The 12,623-nt window shown below is 31.9% G+C and overlaps 1 protein-coding gene across 4 annotated transcripts in view; it reads right to left on the bottom strand.

Moving 5' to 3' along the window:
- Nucleotides 1–540: 540 nt before the first annotated feature.
- Nucleotides 541–12,623, bottom strand: part of LOC108904961 (PR domain zinc finger protein 1) — a 19,929-nt gene continuing 7,846 nt past the window's right edge. For 3 of the 4 annotated variants that reach the window (XM_018707696.1, XM_018707692.1, XM_018707694.1), the window contains exons 3-8: nucleotides 7,143–7,331; nucleotides 6,938–7,057; nucleotides 6,376–6,423; nucleotides 5,475–5,727; nucleotides 3,603–5,306; nucleotides 541–2,753 (exon numbers count right to left, since the gene is read on the bottom strand). In XM_018707696.1, coding sequence (XP_018563212.1) covers nucleotides 2,524–2,753; nucleotides 3,603–5,306; nucleotides 5,475–5,727; nucleotides 6,376–6,423; nucleotides 6,938–7,057; nucleotides 7,143–7,331 — 2,544 coding nt within the window. In that variant the 3' untranslated portion in view covers nucleotides 541–2,523. The remainder of the gene's footprint in view (nucleotides 2,754–3,602; nucleotides 5,307–5,474; nucleotides 5,728–6,375; nucleotides 6,424–6,937; nucleotides 7,058–7,142; nucleotides 7,332–12,623) is intronic. The other variant, XM_018707693.1, reaches the window with a different exon arrangement.

The raw sequence follows: 12,623 nt of genomic DNA on the forward strand, positions 1-12,623 counted from the left end.
GATTCATCACTTGGTCCATAACATATACACCAGATATCCATAGAAATTCAGCGTGTAGAAATATCCGGTATTTATAGTTTCATGCGTCTAAAATGGAAAAGAGTAGTTTAAAAAGTAAGTTCTGAGGTAAATTTTCTATCAGATTTGAATATACAGGGTCGGAAAGTCCCCATGGTTCATCGGACATTACGTGAGAGCGATAAAGTAAGTCATAGAAATCCGTGCGATAGAGAAAGATGGCTATAATGAAGGCGTCTAATAGTCACCGCCCATTTCGCCCTTCCACAAATAAGAGGTGGATCTTATTTGTGGAAGGGCGAAATATGCGGTGACTATTAGACGCCTTCATTATAGCCATCTCTCCTATTTTTCCAATTCTTTCAATTTGTTTCAGTCGGAAAATTGTCTTAGTAAATTTTATCAAATTATCATCATAAGTAAGAAAATACTTTCTTTATCTCCCGTTCAAAACAAAATAGTGAGTTCCTTAAAATCATAGTGAATGAGACACTAATCATTTTTTAAATTTTAATAGTCATATGAACATTTTTACATGCATGAGATATACCAAAATATGTACTTTGAAATCTGTAAATTTGAAATGAAACAATAAAAAAAATACTGAAAACAAAATAAGAGAGAAATTTCTAACACTAATATGTACGACCTAAGTTATGGGATGAAACAAATATTATAAAACCATACCTTTGTAACGGAAAATGAGGTACCCACCTTACTTCGTAAACAAAAAATGCAAAACTGCTCGAGATAAACTAACGTTCATTGATATTTTCGTAAATTTTGAAAAAGACAAAGGTAGATTTTTGGAGAAAGTAGATAACTTACAAAGTAAGATTAATTAACAGAAGGAAACAAAATTATTGTACACAGTACATACTACATTTAATAATAACTGTATTATACTATTGTGTGTCATTGTGAATAACATAGTGTAACAAAATATTTCATAGATACCTGGTTCGGTGTAAAAATGAATCATTGCTATTATGACTGGGAAAAAATATACTCTGAATAAATAATTTCTTATATACAAAGGGCAAGTTTTCGCTATAAATTAACGAATTTACACAATTTATACAAATTTACATGATTTTCGAGTAGGTACCTAAAAGAAAATAATTATTTACAATCACTAAATATACAAAAATATGTTTTTACAAAAAATATGATCAATGATATACAATATTTATGATTTGAACCAACTTATTAATACTGATTTTCTTTAGTGCAAGCAGAAAAAACAAATTTCCACTGCTTTAAGCTTCAGAATTTCACACACTTAAATAATTGTCACAAGCACCATTTAGTTTTTATAATTACATACACTGATTTACATGTATAAATAGTAGCAATATGCGAAGTGGATGATGATCTTATTTGGTTTATATTTATTTGGGTACATTCTAATGTAAGTAAATTATGGATGTCGTCTACGCATTAAAACAAACAACCAGTTTATATTTTAAGACGTAATGAAAATTTGATGAACCAATACACACACAGTGATTTTGTAACTTTAGAACACATTTAATAAAAAGTCTCTTTGTTAATGACGTAGTCGTTGGTAGTTGTTTATTGAAAACATTATTTTTCCGGTTTCTCAACATTCATTTATGAATATTTTGATAAATTTGTAATTACATAATACCGGTTCATTTGTAGGTGTTTTTACTTCGCAACTATAATAGTAATATTCCTATGAAAATATGAAATAACCTACAATTGGATACTTTAAGAAAGCAGGGACAATTTATAAAAGAGAAACAGGAAAATGAAAATAAATTTCATTAAAATTTGGGTCTGGAAACCTATTTTCAAAAACATCGTCAGAATCAATATAATTGTTGTTATTTTAACAAATGATGTAGTGATTACAATTATTCAAAGTAATCAGAAATGAATTAACACTCATATGGCAATGATTTTTTAGTGTTGACATTTGTTTGAGAGTGCCAGTAAAGAATTACGTACTAACATACACAATGAGACATCGAAACAACTTCCAAAGACCTCTAAACATCAAATGGATCTATCCCTAAAACATTCAAATACGAACATAAACAACTATTTGGTTACGTAATTTTAGTGCAAGTCATGATTATAGTATTGCTTTTTCATAATCAGTCTAAATTCAAAATTCGGGTAATTCCATAATATACTTTAATTAAACAACTAACAATAAATACTAAATAAATTATCTCAACAATAGTAATGAGTATCTTTAGAAAAAATATTTAGTCAAACAATTTGTCAGTACTATACTACGCTCCAAAATGCAAAAGTTTAATGTTTCCACAAAATCGAAAGTTAAGAAACAAAAATCATCTTGACGCAAAACCTCCACGTTCTCTAAGACAATCCTCGTTTCTTCAATGTTTGAGTCTGCAGCAAACATAAATCAATACTTCTCACTTTTTTTGGAACACAGCATACAAGTATCCTAATAATAAATAAATATTAAAAACTTAACAAAGCTAACACTACTACTGAGCAGGAATACATTTAGGTACATTCAATTATGTGGGGCTGAGAGGACTCAATCACGCTCGGCCTTGTTTCCTTCCCAGGATGGAGAGAATTCTGGGACCTTTGATGGGTACCATTTTGAATCAAAGACGGAAGCGGCCTCGACAAACCTGGGTGTAACACGGGGTGACTGATCTGTGGCGGCTGACTATGAACGTCGAAAGTGTCCTTTGGATCTTCATGATTATCTTTCATTTCCACTGACCCTAGAGAGAGTAAATTCCTTATTACCGCAGTTATTCTACGTTTTACAACATTTATATGACAGTTTACATTTAATCCTCGCCGTTTTTGCTATATTTTTTTTAGTTTAGTTTTTCTTAGACTGTTTAGTGTGTTACGAGTAGTCTTTTAAAAAACTAATTGAAATGAAATGCGTTTCATGAGCTAATCTGTTAATAATAATCTGTTAGAGAAAACTTTTGTCAGTTCACGAAATGACCAAAATTAATGCTTATGCGCGACATGGTGTTTGAAATTATACAATCTACAACTTCATTTCATTAATCAAAGCCCTCGTTTTACATTTAAATTCTACACATTGCTATAAAGCTTCAAATAAATAAAAAATACTTGTGACATAACATTATCCTGGCTAAAATAAAGAGTCAGTACAATATGTGACAAAAGTAACAATAATGTGATGATAACTATGATGATAATGATGATGATGATGACGATGATGATGGTTATAAATTTATTTCGTCTAACCAGAAATATCTCACACTGACAATGAGAATCATTCTACTCGAGTACACAATAAACACCATAACATTATATAACATTTAACGTTTCGAAAACCTCTCTATTTTCGTTCGAGCTTGTAACAAAATTTTCAGCAAAATGTTGTCAAAAAATCGACCAAAAGATAATGTTCAAAAGTAACTCAAGAAATAACTTTCGAAAGCTTTCAAATCTTCTAATAGCACATTCATTAAATTTGTGTTATGTCATAACTATCAACTTCATAATATTATGGAGTTAATTAAACAAAAAAAAAGCAATTTCTCTTAAGTCACCGATGCATCCACATATTGCATATATCATTTACTTACCTAGACTTCCATCTGAACCTGCGTACTCATAGTAGCAGTTGGGAGAACCTTCGCCATTAAGATCCTCATCGATGTTATTGGGTCGACAACTTGTTGTCTTCCAGTGAGTCCTCAATCCAGAAGCGCTGATGTAATTCTTTCCACATTCCTGGCAAATGTACGGTCTCTCGTTAGTATGCAGTCTCTTGTGAAGTTTGAGATGAACAAATTGAGTAAATTTAGCGGGACAAAAGTCGCAGGCATAAGGCTTTTGTCCGCTGTGTAGTCGTAGATGCGTCTTGAGATTGGAGGTCGAAGAAAATCTTTTCTTGCAAATACCACATTCGTGCGGTCTCTCTCCAGTGTGCACCAAATGATGTTTTTGTAAGTGGGCCAATTGGGTAAAGGATTTGGTACAAACATTGCACTTGAATGGACGTTCGCCACTATGTGTTCTAAGATGTACCTTCAAATTAGATAGTTGTCCAAACGTTTTGCAACAAACATTGCATTCGTAGTGCATCTTGCCATCCTTCTTCTTCAATGGATACGGCAAGCTTCGATAACCCCTAGATGGACCACCATTAGGGCTCGTTGGATTACTTGAACCAATATTCATATCGTATTTCATGTCAGGGCTTTTGCAGTTAGGAGAAGCCCTGCCGTTTGACACTTGTAAAGGTGGCAATGGCGTCAAAAGATGATGTGTAAGGTTTGAGTTGATTATGTGACTGGTTGGCACGATCAAATTTGTACCATTGCTGTGATGGTTGTTAGTGAAATTTGTGTTTATTGGGGGAGAATATGTATGCGTTGGAGAGGATGATATAGTACTATGTACTATACCATTTGGAGACGGATAAATATTGTAGTAGTTTGTTGTTTGAATATTACCCTGATAGTTCTCCGTTGTATGAGGTACGTAGAGATTAGCAGAATGTACTGGACTTGAAGGATGATTCTTCAAGGTAACCGGGCTAGGGGGCAACATGTTTTGCGCTTGAACGTTAGAGCTGGAATCAGGACTACATGGAACCGTTCCATACCTGTGACTCTTTTTGTACGAGTACGCCATCTCTGTAGGCGAGCTAGGAGGGGGAGTGGCATTTGGCTGCCTTTGGTTGTTGTCGTTATTGTTTGTGTCAATTCTATTCCGTAATAAAATATTTTCTAGTATACTTGAGGAAGGAGGAGTGTATCGGGAAATCACATTTGTAGCCTTAACTTCAGGTTCGTAGAAAGGTTTGTTATTAGGAACTTCATGAGGTGGGGAATCCATCACAATCACCGTCGCAGGAGGAGTGATAATTCTAGGGGTTAGTGTGGTTACTTCAGGTACTGCAGTTTCTATAAGAGCAACTTCCTTTTCAGCCTCGTGATCGCTGTCACTTTTCATTGTTTTGTAATGATACGCCTTTGATATCTTAATTTTAACTTTTCTGTACTCATTTTTCTGGGTTTCAGGTGACACTGGTTTTATTACAGCGGTTTCTTTCGAATTTGGCTTCTTACTAAAGTCCAACACGTAATTGTTTTCGCTGTCTGAATCGCTCGAGTCTTCAGGAGGAGTAAAAACGTCGTCATGATAGCCATTGCTGTGGTATCCTTCGTCTGATCTTACACTTCCCTCTGTGGGAGTCATCTGGTGTTCATAGGGAGCTTCTTTCGATTGAGGTTCAGTCGTGCTCACAGTAATTACTTCTGAAGTCTGCTGCACTTGCTGTCCTGAAAGAAAATTACCAAGGAGTATTAGCACATTTTTTTCTCTTATTACCTTTGAGATGTAAAATATGAAATATGATTATTTTGATCTAGTAAGTAACGTAAATTTCCACATTAATAATTCGTAATTTCCAAATGTATGCAATGTAATTTTGGAGATATTTTACTTACTTATCCTTTGAAGCATTTGCTCTCCAGTTAAGGGATAGTTGAGCCTTTCCGCAAATTCCCTGCAGTACCAAACGAGTAGTTCTTGATTCGGAAGAATGGGCTTGATAGTGTAAAAATAAATATTCATTTTATACTGACAGGCTATTAGATTCTGCGACTCGCTGGAGTATGCCGGATTGACGTATCTCATCCAGTTAGCTTTGGAAGTATCAAATCCGTCAATGTAGTAGTAGAGTTCATTATCCTTATATATCTAGGATTAAAAATAATGGCGAAATTGATATGTTGTAGGAAAATAGAGTACTGATGTTAAAAAGGGTCAGTTCAACATTATTAATTTAATCACTATAAATCTCGGAAATGATATGAGATACAAAGTTAGTTAAATTGCCTAAAACACTGCCTAGCGATAGGTTCTCTTGAATTTTCACAGAACACAAACTATATGGAATTTTTTTAAACCTTTTTTTCAGTTTAAATAAATCTATGTAGCTTCTAGCAACTTAAAAATCAGACTTCTCGATTCTATTTAACAGTTATAGCTGTTTCATTTAGTAACAAAAGTAAGCAAAGGGTTTTGCCCTTAATTATATAACTCTTGTAATATCTTACCAGTGTCAACCACACGAAATATTTTTTTTTGTTCGAATGAAGTGAAATATTTCAAAGTACCTACCTACAAAATGACCAACTTTGTAACTTTTACTCTTTTTGAGATTCCCGTTTGAGCATTCTTAAGTGTATCAAGTCAAAATGAAATGTTAATATTAAAAGTGTAATTTTGAAAATTTTATAATATAATTTTTAAGTTATCTTGTTTTAAAATATCCAATTCATATATCTGAATTCAGAACCTTTTTAATTCTGAACAATGCAAATAATGCCACTTAAAAATAATCACCTTATTATCCAGGCAGCTATTTCTATAAAATCCTTCCCTAAGTTGTACCTGCACCAGTGAAAAAAATAGATTTGTAAGAAAAACCACGTTATTTAAGAAAAAATAAGTGTAAAAGCAGCGTTTCTCTTATAGATTATTAATGTATTAATAATTTTCATGCATTATTAGAATCTAATACATAACACCATTGAATTGTTTAGGTAAAAGGGAATAGTAGATGCAAAATATCATGTGCTTCATTGAAAATATAGAGATATTAAAGGAACGAAAAGATATTTATTTGATAAAAACCTAATCAACATAATACATATTTTAAACATATAGTTTATGTTTGATAACATAGACAGTAGAAGAAAATTATAAACATTAAGATTATCATTTTGTCAAGTAGAAACTAAATGTTCAGTCAATTTCCTAATTTATTTGAAAATATTAAACCAATTTTCGTAATTTCTTAGTTTCAGAAGATTTTAGTAGTAATATTTCAATGAAGCTTCTACAAAGCATAGGTGAATCGAAAGTAATTTATGATTTAGGTGACAAATATTAAAAAATAATATACCCTCCAAAAATATTTCCTGTTCGCAGAACTTGGTACAGCATCTTTGGCATATATTTCCCCCACGAGAGGCCCAAATCTAGTCCCTCGTGGGATATATCCTGTACTCCAAACACCTTGAGCCTGCAAAACGAAGACGATAAATATGTATAAAGGTACTTAGTAGTGAGTGTGTAAAAACAATGATAAATACATTGCAGGTACATACGTCTGAGAGAGCTTGGGAAGACTTCAACACCAAGTTCCTGGGCAAGGTAGCTTCTGCTCTGTTTGGCGTTCCAGGCTCAACGGGAAGGTCTGGAACGATGTAGGTGGTGTGCAGTTCGAATTCTTCCTCGCGGATGTTCGCTAGGTCGAACTCGCTTGCAGAAGTTACCGTGGTTTCTTCCATGATGTCCTGAAAAAGAGATTTTCATTTTAAAAAGCAATGAAACTACGAATTGATCCGCACGTAAATGTATTTAACCATTGCATCTTTAATTTTTTTCGTATGACATACCATTCACCATTACAGATTCAAATATATGAGAAACTAGGAGTGTTTTTAACAGCAAAGCATAGGTCAAAATCAGAATAATTTAAAGTTTTGCACAAATTTGCATTTATTAAAAAAAAGACACCAAACTGTATATGCAACATTTCTATAATTATGTTCCTCTATTTATTGATAAATTAGATCATAATAATTGATATCTTCGCTGCTGTTTAACTTTGCCACGTTTTTTAACTTTTTTGCTTTTAAATAGTCCATTCTGCGAAAAAATCTCAAGAGGCAATACAAATTTTAAGATTACCCATCCAAACCTGTAAAAGAGAATCGCATTAATGTGATTCTGATCACTTCTAATTCCGACACCACTGATTAATATTTCTTCGTATTATATACAGGTACTATAAGGGAACTTCCCCTATACCAAACTTGATAGTCTAATTAAATAAGCCTTTAAATCAAAATTTTGGCCAACTTGCCTGAATTTTTGATATGAGTTAGTTTGAGGAATGTAATAACAATAAGTGACAGTAATTTTTTGTTCAACCCCCAGCCAAGGGTGAAAAAAGATAAAACAAAGGGGTTTTTCAAGATAACTCAAAACGGGTAAGGGCTATAAAAAAAGTTGTAAAGCACACAATTCTACATAAAAATGGCCCCTTGAATTTAGAAAAATCGTAAGCAGAAAAATGAATGAATTTTGTAATTTTTTTCGATCTACTCTAAAAAATGTAACCTTTCTTTTCAAAGAAATAGATATATTTTTTAATTTTTAATAAGAAAGTTATAACAATTAAATTTGTTGTTCACCCCCCTAAACAGAGATTTTAACGAAAACCTAAATATGATTTTTTTTTTAAATAAAAAATATAGTTTTTCTGAAATAAAAAATAAGGGTCGCAACCCCCAAACACGGAATCACTATTTGTTTTATATCATAAGTAATTTCCATTTTGTTTCATTTCAAAGTATTGATTAGAACCGCAGAAATTTTGAAAAAACCGTTTTGGGGGGCGAACCTTGAGGGTGTATTTCACCTCGTAAATATGTTTTTCCGCCGATAAAAAAAAATACGTGTCTCTTTACATTTTTTAGAGTAGATTGAAAAAAAAAATTACAAAATTCATTCGTTTTTCTGCTTGTTATGATTTTTTTAAATTTCTGAAATCTTCCCTTAATTTCTAGCCTCCCTAACTCTGTTAATTTTAATAGTACAAGAAAAAGTCAAGATGCTATTTTTAGGTGGAATTGTATGCTTTACAACTTTTATAAGAAACTTTTTTTTCTAGCCCTTGCCCCTTTTGAGTTATCTCGAAAAACTCCTTTCCAAAAGTATTAAGCTAATTATACAACTTCGACTCTTTTCAATTCGATAGTGTTTCCTCACGTAATTTTTCGCCCTGAATCCGAATCTGGTCATAAAAATGCTCCCTCGGGTCAGGATTTTTAGATACTCAGACCTAAAAATGCAAAATGTAAATTTGACATGTTTTCGAGATCACACCTACACTTTTTTCACTCAATGCCGTATACATTAGCTTAAAGTACGTATGTTAGCCTTTAATTTTCTTTTCGGTTTGTTTCAATAAATCCTTTTTTTCTAAAATATCACCCATATCAAGCCGATTCCAGTATCTAATCAATTACGTCCAGTTGATGCTAAAATACATGCAATATTTTTTAACTGGTGCATTTATTTTAAAATAAACGAAAATCCTAGCTACCCGCGATAATCAACCACTCCGAACCGTGGGGGTTAAAGAACTCACCCCCAATCATGAGAAGTATATAGACTTTTAATTAATATGATTGAGAGAAGCTTAGAATGAATGCAACAGTTAACTGAAGGTAACTGATTACAAACTGAAACCAACTAAACTTTAATTGGTAATATCTTCGCGAATAAACGTCGTTTCCGATCCAGAACAGAAAGAAGACGAGAAATACTGTACGATAATATCAAAAACATGTCAATATGGCTTATTTGCACTTTTATATTTGATTATCTCAAAATTCTAACGTCATAATCTTATCAGAAAATAACCCCTTTGAACCTTTCGATATGTAGTCCTATATTATTAATTTATACAAAAAAAATTACTCAATTATATTATTTTTAATTTTGTTTAAATATTTTACGCCACAACCATTTTTATAAAAACGAAAAAAGATGCAGGAACGTGGTAATGGAAAATTTCCTTCGCGTTTTTCCTTTCGAGCTAGTCCAAATTTAATTCACTATTATAATGAAAGTAATAAAGCTTTGCAAAATTGTATTATTACTGATGTTAATAGAACTCACCATAACTATGATACTTATGAACATAATTAATTATTATTTGATAGTCTTTTTGCAACTTGAATGAAACCACATATTTTATTAACACTCCGTATATTGAAAACAAAGCGTCTTGGAAGATATGTTTATAGGAGCTTTTTTTATTAATTTGTATCGTAGTCTTCCACCATTAGAGTTTGACCAAGCATTTTAATTACCCTGTATATGATTTAATATTTGATAGTATTCAGATATTTATTTCGTTTTTAAAGGAGGCCACTCTAAAAGCAATCATTAAAATGGAGAATTATAAATAATTTATCGCTACTTTCCGTGTTGGCCTTTATCTAAAGTGATGCTGTGGTAATGTCATAAAAAAATTGGAGACAATTTCTAAGAAATTTGCAACACTATTTAATAATTTCTACATGTCATATTTTTCATTGAGAAAATTTAGTTATGCTTTTAATACTACTATAGGTTTGATAACAGAGACTGCATAATTATTAACAATAAAATCTTTGAAAACTTAATAAAGACAAATGTTTATGCTTCTTTCGTGATATTGTGTGGTGGATAAATTTTGTATCCAAATTCACAACCTTCACACAAAACAGTAACATCGTGTACATGGATTTTTATTCATTTTTCCTTACATCTGTTAAATCAGTCCCCCATTCCGTGTCGGGTTTATTGAACGGCTCTTTCTAGAAAGCAACAGTAATACAGTAACCTATTGTCCCCACAATCAATGAATATGTAACTGAAAGTGCAACTGGCTTCTACCTTGCTTTACAGAAAAGCAAGTGTTCAACGTGTAATCAATAAGTTAAAAATAACCACATTTTCCAACATCCACTCTCCCGTAATGACCTTAAACAATATAGAACCGAGGTGGTCTCGCGTTTTTTACATTTTTGTGTTCGAATAATGAAGCATCCGATACTGTTTTCAATCGCTCATAATTGCACATTACTAGAATTTGGTATATAATCAGCAGCGATAACCGCAACTGCATTGTATGATATGGCTGAGCATGATGTTTTAGTATGATCTGCAAATGTTAAGTGAAAGGATAATATGGGTCAGTGTGTACAGTGAATATCGACCAGAGCGTGGCGTCGGGACGCCGTTGCGATGAACGGCGACGTCATTAACCGGTTCTGACGTCATCGTTGCAACGAAAAGATCGCTGCATTTAGACCAATCAGGTTGCGTTCCATTCAACCAGCAAATGGAGAGTTCAAATTAACGCAATTTATTATTTTAACTTTCTTTGAGGAGACAAATAATACAAATTTCTTTGAAAATTCTTCCATTCAGTTTTTATAACATTTGAAATTGGATTGACGGAGTTTGTTCTGATCTTTTGCTACTTGTAAAAATAATGTAATGCATCCTTTAAAAAAGAATTTTGGGGAAAACTCATATTTGATAAACTACATTGGTTTAATATTTAAAAACCAAAAATAATGCTTGTACCTACGTATATAAAAAAATAGATATTAATACCTAAGTACATATTTTAACTGAAAAATCAGTAAAAATACTCTAAAGAATAACGTTTTCGATTTATTATTGTGTAGTTATTTACTACGCCCCTGTTTCATCAGACAAGATATAACTAAAATTATTGGTCAATCTTTAATGGCGGAATTTGCGTCACAAATTAATTAAAAAATTGTTCTTTAAATATACAGGGTGTAAATAAACAAGTGCTTAAAGAGTGTGCCAAGAAAGTAGTTTTTAATTTTTTTCTGAAATACCAAAAGAGTGACAGAAATAAAATTAAGTAGACGTTTTCTGATGCTATCGAGAAGGCATTTGGTAAACAATTTGTTGATTTTCCCCAATGGTTGTAAAGGGTGAAAAAAGATACCCCCTAAGACTTGTTTCATACGTAACTTTTTTCTTATTACTACCTTACCATTTAAAAATTAATTTCAGATTTTTGTAAAATTTACGATTTCTGAGCAAATAATTTATTTAAACTCAATTACATGGCATGATTGACATAGGGTAGAAATTTTATCGAACTGTAATTTATCTAGTATAAAGTATAGTAATAAAAAGTTATGTATGAAACAAGTCTTAGGAGTGGATTTTTCTACCCCTCACAACTGCAGGGGAAAATCAACAAATTGTTATAGAGTGCCTCATAGATAGCAGAAAACGTCACTTTTTTGGTATTTCAGAAAAAAATAAAAACTTCATTTTGGCACCCTCTTTAAGCGGTCGTATCTTCACAGGCGAAGTTCGAATGAGATTTTTTTATATGAAATTTGAATATGATACATGAATTTTTTCGCACTTATTTATTTACACCTTGTATACAAGGAGAAAACCTGTTGAAAATTAATGAAAAAAATATTGTTTATTATTAAATTGTAAAAATCATAAATAATATTTAATAAAGAAAAAAGGGATAACATTTTTCTCGACAAATGTCAACATGTTGCTATGTGGAACAACGAAAGAAGTAGTTAATAATTTGCTGTATTACAAATAGTTCATTTTGAATTAAATTGAACATGAAATTATATATGATTAGAAATAATTTTAATTTCCAGCTCGAGATGAAATACTTTTTTTCGTTGTTCCAATTGCCGCCAATGAGGCTCGTGGTCAATTCGTTCACTCATGAAGAAGAAATCGTCATTTCATCTCTTATTACAAAATATACTATTAGGTTTTTTCATCAAAGTACCAGATATGTTAGAAACTGCTTGGAAACTACGCATAACAATTTCCCATTGAATGTTAGTACACTTAACAAATTGTTAGTGCAGTCACCAAACAAATCTGGTAGATTGAGGGATCAAACCTACTGTTATTATCATTATTATTATCATTATCATTATCATTATCATTATCATTATCATTATCATTATCATTATCATTATCATATCATTATCATTATT

The sequence above is a fragment of the Anoplophora glabripennis genome, unplaced genomic scaffold, assembly GCF_000390285.2.
Source record: "Anoplophora glabripennis isolate ALB-LARVAE unplaced genomic scaffold, Agla_2.0 scaffold98, whole genome shotgun sequence".
Classification (NCBI taxonomy): domain Eukaryota; kingdom Metazoa; phylum Arthropoda; class Insecta; order Coleoptera; family Cerambycidae; genus Anoplophora; species Anoplophora glabripennis.